Here is a 16,742-nt window from a genome sequence, read left to right as displayed (position 1 = left end):
GCTCACCCTCTGTACCCTAATTCAGTATTTCAGGTATTTTTACATTTGTGGGCAAAGCTGACTGTGAGACTGAAGGCAAAGCCTGTAACAAACCTCTCAATTATTTATTCATCTTGCTCATCATCCCATGTGATGCCCTACAGCTCAGCTCCTTCCTTCAGCTGCTTTGGAACCTGTTGAATTCCAGTTTCATTGCTGTCTGACCTTGGACATAGGGTGCAACTGAGGCACAGTGAACACTGGCAATATGGATACGAGGTAGCATTAGACCTCATCCTCTAGCTTCAGCACAAGATAAAGCTAGTGTCAGATATTTGGATGCTGAGGAAAGATTTGGTGCATGTGAAATACAGAATATTTATCCACACGTAGAATTTCTCTAAAATTGTTTCAAGTTTGCTGCTTGTAATGGTTTGTTTGCTTATGGAGTTTGTTTTCTAGAGCTGGACACCTTCCATTCCCAGCTTCTGAGCTGTGTTGAGCATCTTGCAGAGTCAGGGCATATAAGCTCTTTGTAGGAAACAGCTTTTCTCAGCCATAGTTAGTCCTCTATTCTTGTAGGCCATGAATCTCTGTGACTTCATTCAGTCATCCAGTGGAGAGATTTGTTGCTCATCACCAGAGCAGCAAGTGCCTTCTCAGGTTTATCTATGACATGGCACAGCATATTTTATATGTGACATTCCTTTAAAAATGTTACTAATGTTCAAGTGGGTGTACTGATGGAACAATTTCAAATGCATATGTTGCCACTGATCTCCTTGGTGCTGTCTGGACCAGTCATTTTCATGTGTGAATACTTATGCTAATCCATGCCTCGTTAATATATTAAGTATCAATTTGCATAAACAAGGTTGTTGAATGGTGTAATTTAAATGCTAGGCACAGCTATTTTGCCTGTGACAGGAAAGTATGAAAAATAATTGTAATAAATATTGATAATAAAGCAGCAACAGAGAAATTGCTTTTGAATGGCTCTATAACAACCAGAACACAAGTCCTGGGTTGTAGATTTACAGTGCATCAGTTCTCAAAGAAGCATGGATTTACTGGCAGAAGGGTTTGTGTATTTGCTAAGGTAAAAAGAAATGAAATTATCAGGAATGCTTTTCATTTTATTAATTTTTTTCCTGCTGCTTTATAACATCTATCCCATGAAGCTGACTTGTGAATCAGACATGAGTGGCAGAGCCCCTTTTGACTTGGCTCTTACTTCAAATGGAGAATTCCAGCACTAGCTCAGGCTTAGCCCTGGCACAAGCCCTTCTTCAGTATCAGCTCAGTGCTGGAAGAAGTGCCTCTAGGATCTGTTCATTGTTCAGAGCCACGGCTAGCAAGGTTAAACTTCTACCTCAGCTTAAGACAGCTCCTTCTGGCCTTTTGGAGTGGGAGCTGACCTCCCGCGTGGATGTTGGGCAACACTGGGAACACGAAGTCGTGTGAGCTGACCTATGCTCACTGTCTGGAGCTGTGAGCACTTGTGCCAGAGCTCTGCTTACAAGGGTGAGCCTGCAGCTGGATGTATACATGTATTTCTCTATCTCCAGTTTCTAGAACAATGGCTATACATGTGTTTAGGTACATTTTAAGTATTTGACAAAACATAATCTAAATTTCAGTTTGGAATCTGAGTCTTCAGGTAAATGGCAGCAAGGAGAAAAATAACCAGGAGACTCAGGAAGTAATTTTGTTCCCATTAATGTATTTTTAGAGTGAATTTTAAAGTTTTGTGCCAAAAAAAATAGAGAATATGCTCAATTTTTGTGTAACACTTTCTCAAATTTCAGCAATTTATGAAATTGTCATAGTGGCTTTCCTCAGAATTTAGCCTGGTAGAGTAGGGCTGATCCTGGTGCAACAAGAATTTCTTTTCTTTTTACTCCTATTTTTTCCATCTCTTCCCAAGTCATTGGCAATAATTCCTAGTTATTGCAGGACACTGTTCTGTTTAGATTGCCAGGCCCATATTAGAAGGCTGGGAAAGGTCAGAGCACTCCAGTAGATGATTTATTGTAAGAGGTCAGGTGAGTCTTAGATTTACATACCCACAGCAGGGAAAAATAATTTTATTTGTGTGTTTTTACTTCTGTATCTTGCACAAGTGAAGCGAGTGACTCCACTAAGATTAGAAACAGTGAACTCTCATTCCCATTTTTTTCTCTGTTGTTGTTCAGTGAATTTGGAGGGTTTTTTATTTTTTCATGTGAAAGGTCAGGGCAATATTAGTGTTTCTCATTTAGGCTCATTAAAGAGAAAATAATATGTATTTTAGGTTTTGAAATGGTACTATAGTCTGAATGTCATAGGGGAAAATGACTTCATGGATAATGCTGTTCTGTGTTTGTCACGTTAGGGTTTGCAGCTTTAGCTTAAACCTGACATCTGCCTGTCTCTCTATGCCCCCGTTCATACACAAACTTACTTGCAATTTGTGGCTATGCTGGGGGGGTGGGTTGCTGCATCCAGGGGCTTCTGTAAATTAGGGAGGGTAAAGGTACAGGCAGAGCAGCATTGGTAGGTGCTCCTCTGCTCTGGAGCCCTGCAAAGCCCTCTGCCCACCTCTGGGCCAACTTGAATCCTGTAAGTTCCTCAGGGCTGCTTTATTCCAGGGCTTTTTCCACTGGATTAATGAAATCTTGCTGACAATCTTCATGAGAGAAGATTACAGAAGATTTGTTTCATGTGAATTGGCTATTAATGTTTTTGCTGTTGCTGCTTTGGCAAGAATGAATTCTGAACCAAGGAGTAAGTCTGCTGTGGAAGCCAACTGGAGGGAATCTGAAAAGAAAACAAGAGCTGACTGGAATTACTGATCTGCATGTAACTTCTCAGTAGTTATTGATTAGCTTCATGCAAAAATTGCCAATCTGTAGTTGTCTAGGTAGTTAATCTGAGCTCCATGGTAAGGCAGTGGTTTGTGTAGCTTTGCTTTTGCTGAGAGGCACCCCCAGTGACACCCTGCTCCTCTACGACGATGAAAAAATTCCCACTCTGTGCAGGTTAGCAGCAGGGTTTTACTGAGGAGGGATCTGTGGGAATGTTAATCAATCACCCATTTTCCAGTATATGAGTAAAACACTGACTGCCCCACAAGAAATCCAAACAGATCAGACAGCAGCCGGTAACCCTGTGTTTGCTGTGGTAGATACCTGGTTTGCCCAAAAAAGATGAATGCCCTGTCTCGGTGTCCATGTGGTCTGTGGGTCAAAATAAATCTCCTGTAGCAAGGAACAGAATTTGTATACTACATGCACTAATCTAAGTATGGCTCAACTTTTTGGACTTCTGAAAATATGTTCTGGATGCCGATAGAGGAGGGGGAAACAGCAAAAACGATGCATTTTCTGTATGTGTGAAAAGCGCTCGATAGACAGGAGACTAATTTTGTTCCTTTTGTCCATATACTTTGGTTTGGGGACTGTGCATGCAATGTGTGAACATTTGACTGACCCCTGTGTGTATGTGAAATTGGCCAGGCTCCCTGAAGTGCGTGGTGCGCTGCTCCTTCCTGCAGCTGAGGGTTTGGCCCCGGTAGCACAGCAGGGAGGCTGCTTCCCTGTCAGCACTTCTGTGCCTGAGAGATAAGCATGGCTTGTTCAACCCACAGAATCATATTCTATAGAAGGTTTGGATTGGAAGGGGCCTTAAAGGCCATCTTGTTCCTACCCCCTGCCATGGGCTGGGACACCTTTCACTGGACAGGTTGCTCCAAGCCCCATCCAACTTTGCCTGGAACTCACACTTGAAGATGAGATATTCCAAAAAGTTGATGCTCAGTCTTGACGATACCGTCAAATAAGTAAATTAAAAGTAGTGCAGACATTCTGATCTGAATTTATGCATTTGCATTTGCTTTCGTTGGGGTTATTGCACACATTAGTGTGTTGCCAGCACTGGAAGTAGTGCCACAATGTGTCTCAGAGCTGTCTCCACCCTTCCATTGGTACATCTTGAAATGGAGTATTTTTAATTAGTTATTAACTCCAGAGAGTATCTGGATTGGTGTATTGAACAGAATTTGATAATATCTGCCACCAATAATGTGATTTGGGGAGCACTTCAGCAGCAAGATAAAAGTTATTATATAATTGTAACAGTAGTAATTCAGTCCACCAGCTAGCATGGGAGGAATAGCATATATCCCTTTTATTAGAAGCATTCTTCATCTGCTGTGACCTTAACGTGAGTTCTCTCACAAAAATGAAGTTAAAATGGAGTTATAGATGGAAATACTCACTGGTACTGCTGACAGACTCATATTACAGAGACACTGCAGTTATTCCCCAAAAGATGTGACGCTATGCAAAATGCAGAAATCTCCAGATATGTCAAGATTTTTGAGTGTCTTACCAGTGTATTTTTCACGTCATATCTTTGTAGCTCTACATACTTCTGCCATATAAGAATGCAGCTGAATCTAGATAAAAACTGGCTTAAGAAACAGATTTTTTTTCCAAACCTTTTTTCTCAAAAAGAATGCTATTTTCCTTTGGTCAGAGGAAGGTTGGATTTGGCTCCCATTAAGATTTCAGGACTTCGTAAGTCCTGAAAACATTTATTGGAAATGTCAGTTATTTTAACAGCTTGGAAGCTACCTGAAATTATTTCTTTTTGTGAAATCCAGTGTAGAACAAACCTTGTTTTGTCCCATGGGTCTCCTGGTAAGGAGGTTTCAGTTTGTAGATCACCCTGTTACACTACTTTCTTAGTCATCCCCAATCCCACTTAATTTACATTACTTGTATATGTATGCTGTAGTGATGAGCTTTATGGTACAATCTGGTCTTTGTTTTAATTTGGTGAATGACTTCAGTGTACTGACTGCTGGCAGTAGTGTCACAGACCTTGTGGTTTCCATAGGGATGATGGAATTTCCCGTGATTGTTTCATAGATAACTGATAAACAACTGCCCTTCCTAAGCTTGCTTTTGTCTGGAATTGCTGTAGCTATACCGAGGTATCAGGTACAATCTGGTTTTGGTTGGATATTCAGGGCAGGTGCCACGTCTGAACTTCAAAGCCTGTTTATGTCCACTCTGCAGCAAAGTCTGCTCCATCCTGCACAGATGTAGTGTAGTTCAATACACAATAACGACAAAGCAAAATATTCCCAGGCGATCTGCTAGACTGATGCTAATGTACTGAGGTGCGCCTTTGTGTCAGAACCAAGCTCTGAATTTACTGCAGGCAGGTTTACAGGCAGAGCATCAGGAAATGTGCATTTGCAGGATGGAAAATTCAGGGAGACATCAACCTGGGTGTTTGGTGTGCAAGACATTTGGGAGATGTGGGTGCTTACTTACTTAATGCTTATTTTAAGGAAGCTTGCCAAGGTAATCTCTATGTTAAGGCATTGTTAACCATTTTAACCAGCTTCAACAGCAAACATTTTACTGGAATAATATTACCTTTTTTTTCCAGCATGAAAGATGATAGCATAAAACATAAACATAAAATTATGAATCCTCATTAAGAAAGCTGTGCTTAATTTAAGAAATGATACAATTAGTGTTGTGCATCATTTCACCTAAAGCATAATGCTATTAATGATAACTAAAAATTCTGACTTCCCTAGAGCACCTTCTAGCAAGACCTGACTAGGGAAGTGAGTGTTCATGCCTGGCGTGCGTTCCTTGCACATTCAGAATGAAACAGTACCAATTACTTTCTCGGGTGGCCAGGAAGGTCAACACTACCCCAGCTTATACCAGCAATAGTGTGGCCAGCAGGACCAGGGCAGTGACCATCCCCCGCCCTGGGCACTGGTGAGGCCATTCCTTGAATCCTGAGGTCAGTTTTGGGCCCTTCATGACAAAAAGGACATCAAGGAGCTGAAGCATGTCCAGAGAAGGACCATGGAGCTGGGGAAGTGTCTGAAGCACAGGTCTGATGAGCAGATGAAGCAACTCAGGAGGCTCAGCCTGGAGAAAAGGAGGTGCAGGGGCACTGTCTCACTCTCTACAACTCCCTGACAGGAGATCAGAGGCAGGTGAGGGTCAGGCTATGCTCCCAGATTGTAGCGACGGGACAAGAGGAAACAGCCTCAAGTTGCACCAGGAGAGGTTTAGATTGGATCTCAAGGAAAATTTCTTCACTGAAAGTACTGTTAAGCCCTGTCACAGGCTGCCCAGGGAAGTGATGGAGTCACAGTCCCTGGAACTGTTTAAAAGACATGTGGATGTGGTACTTGGGGACAAGGTTTAGTGGTAGACTCGGCAGTGTTGGATAATGGTTGGACTTGATTATCTTAGAGGGCTTTTCCAGCCTAAGAGATTCTATGATTAAATGTACAAACAGAATATATTCTTATTTAGCGTATGTTTTGCCTGATGTGATTTAACTTGGCACTAGCTGAACTTACCTAGGGGTGTCTAATGGCTGCTTCTGTTCTCTTTTACAAGGCGCTATAGTGAGAAATGAGATGTGAAAAAACAGCTGGTTAACTGTCCACATTAGTTACCCAGAGGTTTGTGCATCTGCTCAATGACCTGAATTGTATGTAGTTAGTTGGGCCCATTTCTGTCAAGTGCACTAAAGCAAAAGGAAAGGAGAGATTCGAGATCATCTGGATGTCTTCTCTACTCTTTTCTCCTCCCTAAACTAGTCATCCATGGAAATACCAAATAATTAAAAACTGCCTTTTCTTTCTCAGTGAGGCCTCTGACCATTATTACAAGACAGAAATGAAGCTGGCTGTTAACCTGGATTGACATTCAGTGTTCACATTCTTTATACAGCTTTGATATATTCTCTTTAATGCTTCTTGGAACAAACCACCACTGAATTCCTGTCTGTCACTCAGCTTGCTTAGTCTGTAAGTTCCAACAGTGCTGAGCTGACGCTGGGTGTATGAGCAAGGGAGGAAGTACATGCCACACTCAGCAGTTGGGAGAGATGTCCTTGTCATCACACACGTGACCAGATGTGTTCCCTGGGATCCTTCTGTGTGCTTGGTCACAACATGCCTCACTCTGAGCCTGTGAATTTAGCTGTATGCTTGTCTGTAATGTTCAGGGAGGCTGTGATGTGATAGAAATGCTTATGTATGAAGGTGAAAAGGTGATTTACCAAGCTTTGGGTTTGTGCACGTACCTGGTACTCAGTGCTGGCTGCTTGATGTTCCCTGTGGTGTTTTTAGCAGCCAAGTGCCTATTTTGTGACTATTGCTATGGTGGCAGTCAGTGCTATCACAGAGATTGGGAATAAATGCCCACCTGGCAGCCAGGTTATCATATTCCCCTTACACAGGCCAGTCTTGATCAGGCTTTGTGGGACATGATGTGATGCAGCATCTGCCCTGGCCTTTCTTCATGCAAAGGGAAAAGGCTTTTGGCATCTTCTATTACTGTCTCACTATCTGTCAAAATTCCCTTAAAAACCCATTCATTCATTCTGTATGTGAGAGATGCCTTAACACGTTACATGCATATCCATATACTGCTTTTCAAATGACATTAACTCTTTCTGGTGTGGTTTCCACAGTCCAGCACTGTGGTGTCCTGGTTCTCAGCCTTCTCTGTGGCCTGACAGTTCCTCAGGGTTTTCTACTTCAAACTGTCTTGAAGTTCCTCATGCATGGATTTGATAATTTTGAAAGGTAAGGCTTCACTTGGCACAATATGCAAACAGATTTCGTGGGGTAATAGACAGTTTTTCATTACTGAAACGTGAGCTTTTTCCTCCTCAGGCATCACTGTAATGGCATCTTGAGAACCAAAGATTGCAGTTCTTGATTCCGCTGCATGAAGCCTCCTCTCAAGTGTCTTTGGTTGTGACAGACACGCTCTTACTCTGAGTGCTGGCTCAATAGCCTGGTTTCAGAACCTACCCCTGTCCTTCCCCTCCCATCTGAATGCTGTTATGAAATTCTTCTAGTTTTTATGTTTCCTTATCACTAAATCACACCTTTTACTGACAACTTCCTTGCCAAAGCCTTGTGTTTTGGAGTGTCCACAGCCATTTCCTTCTTCCTGCTTCCTGGACTCTGCTCAGCTCTCTCCTTTCTCCAGATAGGTTCATATCACTGTTGTTCGCCACCTTCCTTTGTATTTTGTCACAGCAGTGCTGGCAGTCTTTTGTGATCATCTCCTGCCTCTCTAGCCTTCTGCCTTGCTGACGTTTCTTCTTGTCAACTTTACATAGTTTAGCACAGTGTCCTGCTGCCTGTCTGTTGTCATTCACTCCCACTGGCAGTGGTGTGCCAGGACAACCATGTGCCAGGACAGCCATGTGCCAGGACTGCTGTGCTCACTGGTCCTGCAGCATGCCCCCTCTCCATCAGGCATTTCTCCATGCTACCCTTTGGGCAAGTGCTTTGCCTGGGTTTTTTGTCTCTCCTATTCTTTCAGCTTTTTATCTGGAATCAGTGTCCCCCTGTTTACAGAAGAAATACTCCAACCAAAGATATAAAACAGTATCTACCTTGTGTTTTGTTGAAGTTGTCACTGGAAATATGAAGTATTCCCTTCCCGAGCTCTCAGCTGTCTGAGTGTGACATCCCTAGGGCAAACATTAGGGCTGCTCTGTGTAGATTTCCCCAGTTTTATTATTATAACAAAGAAGAACCAGCAGACAAAAATGTAGTTTTATTTTCAGCTCTCATTATATTGTGTCACATAGGTTGAACAGTCCCTTGTTCTTTTTTCATTTAATTTCCTTAAAGTACATAAATGTGTATGTCCATGCATACCCGTGTACAGCTGCAGTGGAGACTGCTTTGGTATTTGCAAGGAGGGCCAGGGCTGCACAGGAACATCTGATCTTGGGTTCAGGATACCAGTGTTTGACTACTTGCTCTGAGAATAGGATGCAAAATTCCAGCTCCGTTTTTCTGCTCTCCTCCTCGGGATGTTAAAGAGAAGGCGCACCCCTTATTGCTCAGACCTCACCACCTGGGTTTTTGTTCCTTGTTTGGTGGCATGAAGTGACTGTTGTATTTACTTTGGCTTTGCATAGCTGTGTTTGCTATAGCCTGGAAGGTATGTGGCTTTCCAACAATCTAATAATACTCTTATTTAACTGCCTTAGTTAAATAAGAATCTAGACGATCCCACAGCTTAAAGTCTCATCTACTCCATCTGATTTCTGAGCATTGTTATTCACCAGCTTTCATGAAATGAAAAATATATTTCCATCAAAATGGAAAGGAGGACCTCTAGCCTTTGGAGTCTGACAAAGCCTGAGAATTTGCTTTGGGCCTGCAAAGGTGCAGTAATGAATCTTTTGATGGCTCCTGTTCTGCTGTGTTGTCCTTACAGAGAGCAAAAGATACCTTTGAAAACATCCCCGTTTATTATAACAGCTCATGAGCGGAGAAAAAGAGGATGAAATTAGGTTCTTGATTGTTGTTTCTTTTATGGAAGAAACATTTCCAAAAAGTAGCTGCTGGAAAAACAATATATGTATGGTGAATTTTGACTTAGTGAAAACCTAGAGTAGGCAAACCAGGTAAGTCTGGGTTGGCTGATACCAATTGACAAAAAGGTAAATGATGGCCCACCAAGATCCCCAGACACTTTTTGCTGGTATAGACCAGCAAAAACCCACCTCATCTGGGTGTCTCTGTGATCAAGCTGGTTCCAAGGGCAGAGCAGATTGCCCCATGCTGCTTTCATTTATCCCTGTAGGTCTTCGCAGGAGCTCTGTGTGTTTGCTTGGCAGATGGATTTAGCTGTCAATCTTCCTGCTTTGAACTGAGCTGATTTCAGTAAGTTAGTGATACATATTTGCAGTAAAGAAACCTACCTTAAATGCATTGGTTAGTGTAGTTGCAACCTGAGCAGTCTAATCAAAGTTATTTTTATTTTTAATAATAGCAGGGAAATAAAGGAAAATTATGATTAGTACTGCAAGAGGAGTAGTGAGCCTGCCTCTTTTCCTGCTTCCTGCAGTCCTGCAGGGTCAGTATGGAGGGGCTGCACTATGGAGCCTTCTCAGCATCCCAAGCTGTATGCATGCAGTTGTGATGGTGAGGATTTCTTCTTCTCTTCAATGCCCAGTTGGAGCTGTTTTGATTCATTTCCTAATATGCATTGCACCTTGGTCTTCCTTAGTTGGTCTGCCACTGTGTGGAGTGCTCCTGCTTGGAGCCTTGGCGCCGAGATGATGTGAAGGATGAGTCCTTTGACATTGGGGAATGTCTGGGGTGCTCTGGCATGTTGAGGTGGATGTGCTTTCTCTAACTTCTCATTCAAGCAAGCAACAACACTGGAAATTGAGCTGGCAGTGGCTCAGGAAGGCTCCTGCCAGAACCTTGGGCTTAGGGTCAGGCAAAGCACTCAGCAGTGGATGTTCTGGCACACACAGCTAAGAACAGCAACTGGTTAAAAATTTCCTAGGCAACAGAAACTCTCATATCATTCTCTTAGAAAAGGATTATTTTCTTGCTTGCTTTTGATTTTATTTTTTCATTCAGATAGCCAAGTCTCAGTTTCTCATTAACTGCTTTATAAATCAGAGGGAACTGGAAAAGAGGGCAAGAGCTTGTGGGCAGCTCTCTTGGTGCATGGGCAGCTTCTGTGAGGGGATTTTGTGTTGGTGCTTCTGCATGAGTGCAAAATGCATGTCTCTTGCTTCCCATGGCTGGCATCCCTCATGGAGGAATCCATGCCCAGAGTATTGCAGGAGTAACTGTCTGTACTGCTGAGAACACCCAGCTTGTCACCGTGGCTGGAAGTGGTTTTGTGCCAAAGCACTGGGGAGTAATTGGGCTGGGGTTGGTGGGTCCCTGTTTTAGATATTTGACCAGTCTGCAGCTGAGGGGAGTTGAGCTGAGAGCAGCAGTCCTGGCATTTCTGTGTCAGTGCTTGAGTGGCATCACCCCAGCTCCCAGGCTGCTACTTATATGCTCTCAGTTGCCTGCCTGAAAGATTCTGTTTAATTATAGAGATTTTTGCATGTTTACATTTTTTAATAGAAATTTAATTTACAGAGAAACTGCTCTATAGAGTACCTTCTCAGGTGAGGAGAAAGTCACCTCTGCCTTAAAGTGAAGCACTCCTTGGGTAAGTGTAAAATGCTTCCCTGAAACAAGTGTTAGTTATGAAATATGAAAAATTAAAATATTTTATTCTAAAGAACCTAGAAACTCTGACCAAGGTTTCATTCCTAAAATACTCAGAAGGGAAGTGGAATTAGTCCCTTCAAGCTCTATTTAGGCTTTCAAAGCAGAACGTATCTTGAAGCACACAAAGCTGATAGATACAGAGTAGATGGATGATAAGGGCTTGCTGTAAACAGGCAGTTTTCAAGTTTTATTTGTGTTCCTGTTATGTGAGTGCTCGTTGCTGCACTTTGAGAGAGAAAAAATGACATCAGAGTGAATTTCACCAATGCCCAGAATTGTAAAATCTGGATATATGTGAGGCATTCCCTTGCTAGTCCTGCAGGCCATATGTGCCTTGCAGGAGAGGATGGCTGATAACCCAGGAGTGTCATCTCATGGTAACAGTGCTTACATAGGTGGTGTTTTCCTGGCAATAGTCGAGATTCCTGGATGATGAAAAAAAACAACCTCCCCCTCTACTTTCCTGTGTATACCCGCAAGAATCCCAGAAATGTGTCATTCAGGACACATACAATGCAAGTGTGGTCTGGCCCTGATTTGCACTAGTAGTTGTCTTTAGTGGGAAGAGGACCTGATCCTGCATCAGTGTGCAGAGCTGTACCAATCCCTGTGACCTTGCTCCTGGGAGATTTCCATCCCGTACTGGTATCAGCTAGCTGGTGATATGACTGCCTGATTGAAGATGCTATATTTGCATTTATCAAAAATAGTAAACTTCTTTTTCTGACCAAGCCTTCTGGCTGCATCCAGAATCATTGTCAGTGTCTTACTGCTTTGCTCTGATGCTTCAGTCTCACAGATGCTTATTAAAAGCAATAGTACAGAGTTATGAGGCAGAAAGAAATCAGGAAGAAATCAGTGAATAGTAATAGGTCATGATTTTAGTAGTCAGTAGACAGAGTTTAGATGGTATACAGCAGTGGTGAAAGGATGGAACAGGGTTTAACAGGCAGACAATAGTGATGGATTAATGGTGACCAGCAGGGTCACGTCTGCCCTGCTAACCTAGCTCAAGGAGATCAGTACCCAGTACTTGGCTGAGGATATACACAGGCTTCTGCTGGAGCAAACATAGCCTGATGGACCCCTTGCTGTATCTGTGCATGCCTAGCATGTGTCTGCCCATCATCTGACTGACACTTGTGGCCCCTTCCCATGGGAGACTCTCCCCTCCTTAGCAGTAACAGGTGGAATGGTCACACAAGTCATCTGTTGGGTGAATTTTTGTGGGAAAGGGGATGGATTTAGGCAGCACAAGCATCATGAAGCAGTACCTACCCTTAGCTATGCAAGCAAGTGCTTAAAAACTGTGCTAAATCATACTGTGAGAGAGCCCCATAATGTGCTGCTGGGGTTTCTCCCTGCACTGGGAAGTGAGTGGTGGTTGGGCTCTGTAGTGCTGCACATCCATTCTGGGGGCTGCAGTCAGGTTTGGCACAATATGGTGTCTCCTTTCCCTGATGTACTTTTGGTCCTCTTACAGCATCTCTTACCCAGGATGCTGACTTAGGTACCCACACAGCTACAACTGTGCATTTCACCATCACAGTCAGAGCTCAGGCAGCTTCTTATTTCTAAAGGAAATACTCTGAAAAATATTCACCTCCTCAGATAAAGGATGTCCACCAGCACTTGTTACATCTCAAAGTGTTCTCTCCGAGGTTGATATGTTTGAATGATCATCTTTTGAGGAAAGAGAATTCCTGCCTGCTGTGGCAAATACCCTAATTTTTTAGTGTTTATGATGCCTCTGTTCCTCTGAGGTCTTGGTTTTCAGCTGTGAAAGAAAGTGTCTGCTTCTGAACTGGGGATTTACAATTCTGTGCTCATCTGCCTAGGCACAGACATGGTCCCTCCTCTTGTCCCTATTCTTGTATATTTGAGTCATATCATACAAATAAAAATGTATGTAACTGCTTATTCCCATGATTTCTTAGGGACCTGTAAATACTGATTTCCAGCCAAGACAGATCTTTTATTTCTTTCAAGTTTTAAAGAAAACGGAATATTTACATTTGCCCTTTGCCTTCATATGCCATGCTGTTTCAAGTAAACAACAGTGCAGCATCAGGGGTGCAATTTTGTCTTTCCAAATTACTTCCTTCTTGGGTGTCTCACCATATGGACAACCTGACCTGTCACTCCCAGACTGAGCTCTTTCTGCATGGCTGGGATCCAACTGATGTCAAAAGGAATCCTGAAGCCACCTACTTTCAAGGTACTTTTTGATGTAAGGAGTTTGTAGGCAGGTGGGGTCTGTCTCTTCTTCCAAGTAACAAGTGATAGAACAAGAGGAATTGGCCTCAAGGGGAGGTGTAGGTTGGATATTGGGAAAAATTCCTTCACCAAAAGGGTGGTCAAGCACTGGCACAGGCTGCCCAGGGTAGTGGGAGAGTCACCATTCCTGGACACATTTAAAAGACATGTAGATGGGGCACTTGAGGAAATGGTGGAGTAGTGGCCTTGTATGAGACTGGAAAAATTGATGTCTTGAGACATCATTTTGGAATGCATGTGTGCGGGGGCAGGGGCAGGTCAGGCCTTGCCCTGGTGAGGCAGTGCCCTGCCCTGTACGCCCCGGCCCAGCAGTGGCTGCCAGTCTGTGGCACACTGGAGGCAATGCCCCACACCCATCCCCTGGAGCCCCTAACACAGCTCCTGAGTGACCAAATGACCAGAAGTCCCACATGGGGGAAAGGCCAAAGGGTATTTAAGGCCACAGGGCATGAGGCACTCAGATGTCTTGACCCTACCTCCTCTTGGAATTTCTATCTGAACACCACTGGAACCCAGGAGTTGGTAGGTATGTATGTCTTCTTCTATATCTCTTCTTGCTCTCTTTCTCCTTCTTCTAATTCCCTCTTCTTGGAATTTTTGAGTAATTTAGAATTGAACAGGCTTAAAGGTTTGCTAAGTTGAATGGGCCCAGTTAATTCTTTGAGAAGTGTTTTATGTTGATTGAATGATGCACTAAACCTTTTGCCTAAGTTCCTCAATTTTCTGAAGTTGCCAGTAAAGTTCTTTCTGTTGTTTTGATCTCTTGAGACTATCTTGTCAGCACTTCTCGCATGCGTCTAACACAGAGTACATGAACAACCATAAAAACCCTTTTAAAAACCTCATAAACTGAGTTGTTTGGGGCCTTACACCTTGTCAACACTTGACTTCTGCTAGTGACAGTTTGCCTAGATTGAAGATTCCGGTTTTGACATCTTGGAGACATTGGCTGTAACCTCTTGTCACCCTCCAGCCTTTGTTGAATGCACAAGTCCCAAGAGCAGTGATTTTCCACATGCAGACTGTAGTCTATGTAGGATTTTATTGTGTAAATGCAAATAAAATATTAATAAATATAAATATTTGATTAAAAAAAAAAAAAGCTTAAGAATCTCATATAGCTTTTCAGTACCTGGTGGAGATCAGCATAGCCTGAGGGACCCCCATCTGGAACTGGGTGGCTGGAGAAGCTGTTTACCTCAGTAGCAGTGGGACCTCAGCTGTGGCCAGGCTGGGGAAAGGAGTGGGGGCTGGATGGAAAGCAGGGAATGTTGCACAAGCCAGGACAGGCTCCTCACACTATGCCAAAGGCCCCTGTGTGCCCCAAGTCTTGGGCAATTCCCTGCAAACTGATGTGTTTCATTTTAGGACTTGGGTATTTAAAACAGTACCTTCCCCCAGGCATTTCTTACAAAAAGCTCAACTGATGTGATTTGAGTTACAAAACAAGAAAAAATAAATTATTTTGTGCAATGCCTTCTGCATCTAAAAACTAATGGGAAGCTCTTTGCTGATACACACTAGGGATGCAAATGTACCTGTGTATGCAAAAACAGATGCTGGCAGCAGGTGAGCAGCAGGTAAGGCAGGGTTGTACCTCTAGGGACACCAACATTTGGGGAGCTGGGACCTGCATCTGTGGGAATCTTCTGCAAAGTAAGAGGAAAGCTGAGGAAACTTGTCGAGCCAAGGTGGTTTGTTCTGTGGTGAATTTCTTCTGAAAAATATAGTATTTGCACAGATCCTGCCCTAATCTCAGTCACCATGTGGAAGTAGCAAATTACTTCGGGTTCTAAGACCTGCCTCAGTGTATTTAACTCCTTCTGTACCTGAGCACTTGCTATTTCACTTTCTGAGGAAATATAACCAGCTGTCTAGCTGATTTTTTGAAATATGGCAGAACTGAAAAAAATGCTGGGAATTGTTCTACCTCTTCCCAGTCACTTGATGTTTGCATAGTTTTGTTTCAACAGTTTTGTTTTCATACCCTTGAAAAGGATATGCACATACATACTTGGCAGAAAAATAAGTTAACTGTCTTGCATGTGTTTCTGGTGTGTGAGAAAAGATGGGAAGGAAAAGGATTGTGGTGAAATTTTCTGTTTTCCCCCTTTGCATTTAATAATTTTCCTCTGACTTCTCTGCTTGAGAAGACTGTTGGAGATTGCTGCTTTCTACCTTTCTGTCAGACTCTTAATTAGCAGGAGCACTCAGCCTGCACAGCTGGGGCTTTGATGCCTTGCTCACTATTGCTTCCCACTCAGAAGATTTCCATTCATTCTGAGTTGGTATCCAGCCCAAAGCCCTGGCTTCCCCCTGAGACCCTCAGCGTGTCTACAGGACTCCAGTTTAGTATTCACTGGAAGAGCTGCACTGATGCTCCCTCGCTAGACCTACAGGCTGCTGGTTGGAGCCATAAGGGAACGGGAGGAAGAATTAGCCTGTGTGTTTATGTGGCTGTGCTCCAGTAAATATTTTGATGCATCTGCTGCCAGCTGTGGTCTGAGGGAATCTACCTAGCATTTAAATTTTGATGGGGAGCTGTTTTGAATAATAACAGTGCAGCCGGCTGTGAGTCAGTGCATGTGTGTTGACTTAAAAAAAACCCTCAAAGCTTAACGCTTGCTGAATGCCGAGCTGCAGTGCTTTGCTTTTTCCCTCCTCCTTCCTTCTTTTCTTTCTTGTCTGGACTTCCTCCGTTTTGTTTTGTTCTTGGGGGCATTTCACATAGATTTTGTTCACTGTCAGTGGAGGGGTGGGGTAAGAGGAATAAAAAAAAAATCCCAGCCGAAATAAATCCTCCCCAAAAACTCACGAGTAGCTTTTGCAATGGGTGCTGTCATGGGTACATTCTCTTCTCTACAAACGAAACAAAGAAGACCATCGAAAGGTAAGACCTCCTGTTATGCTTTTCCTGTCCCTTTGGTTTATTTGCTATGGGAGACATTTGCATGGGGAAGGGAGGGGAAAATGAACATGTGCCACTTGCAAGTAACCTGGCAATGTTTTTGTGAGGGGTAATTTGCAGAGGAGAGTGGGATGCAAGGTGGTGGAAAAAACATGTGGGCATGAGGAAATTGCTGTGAAGGGGCTTGGGGGTTGAAAAGAATCCGAAATACTGTAATCCTTCATGCAGGCATGTATAAGGAGGAGAAACTCAGTGGCTTCATATGCAGAGCACTTGCAGAAGAGACCTGTTTATTTCCAAATCCCATGCTGTATAAACCCTTTGAAGAGGGAATAAAATGTAGATACACAGCAAATTCTTCCCAATACCTCTGGGTTTCTGTCTCAGGAAGTATTGTTAGAGTCAGTGTTGCATATTCAGTAATCCAACACCAAGCGTGCAGTACTAATGATTTGTGTTTTACAAAGATTAGCAAGAGGGGGGAAAAAATTA

At 43.1% G+C, this 16,742-nt stretch overlaps 1 protein-coding gene across 5 annotated transcripts in view; it reads left to right on the top strand.

The window, feature by feature from the left end:
• The window catches only part of KCNIP1 (potassium voltage-gated channel interacting protein 1), a 288,192-nt gene that overhangs the window by 74,042 nt on the left and 197,408 nt on the right, over nucleotides 1-16,742 (top strand). The window contains exon 1 of one of the 5 annotated variants that reach the window (XM_032124771.1): nucleotides 15,526-16,232. The exons of 2 other annotated variants lie outside the window; for them this stretch is intronic. In XM_032124771.1, the coding sequence (XP_031980662.1) occupies nucleotides 16,172-16,232 (61 nt within the window). In that variant the 5' untranslated portion in view covers nucleotides 15,526-16,171. Of the gene's footprint in view, nucleotides 1-15,525; nucleotides 16,233-16,742 lie in introns of those variants that run through there. 2 more of the 5 variants (XM_032124778.1, XM_032124773.1) reach the window with 2 other exon arrangements.

This window comes from Corvus moneduloides, chromosome 15, assembly GCF_009650955.1.
Source record: "Corvus moneduloides isolate bCorMon1 chromosome 15, bCorMon1.pri, whole genome shotgun sequence".
Taxonomy (NCBI): Eukaryota; Metazoa; Chordata; class Aves; order Passeriformes; family Corvidae; genus Corvus; species Corvus moneduloides.
Note: the sequence above shows the minus strand (reverse complement) of the source record. Positions and strands in the feature narration are given on the sequence as shown.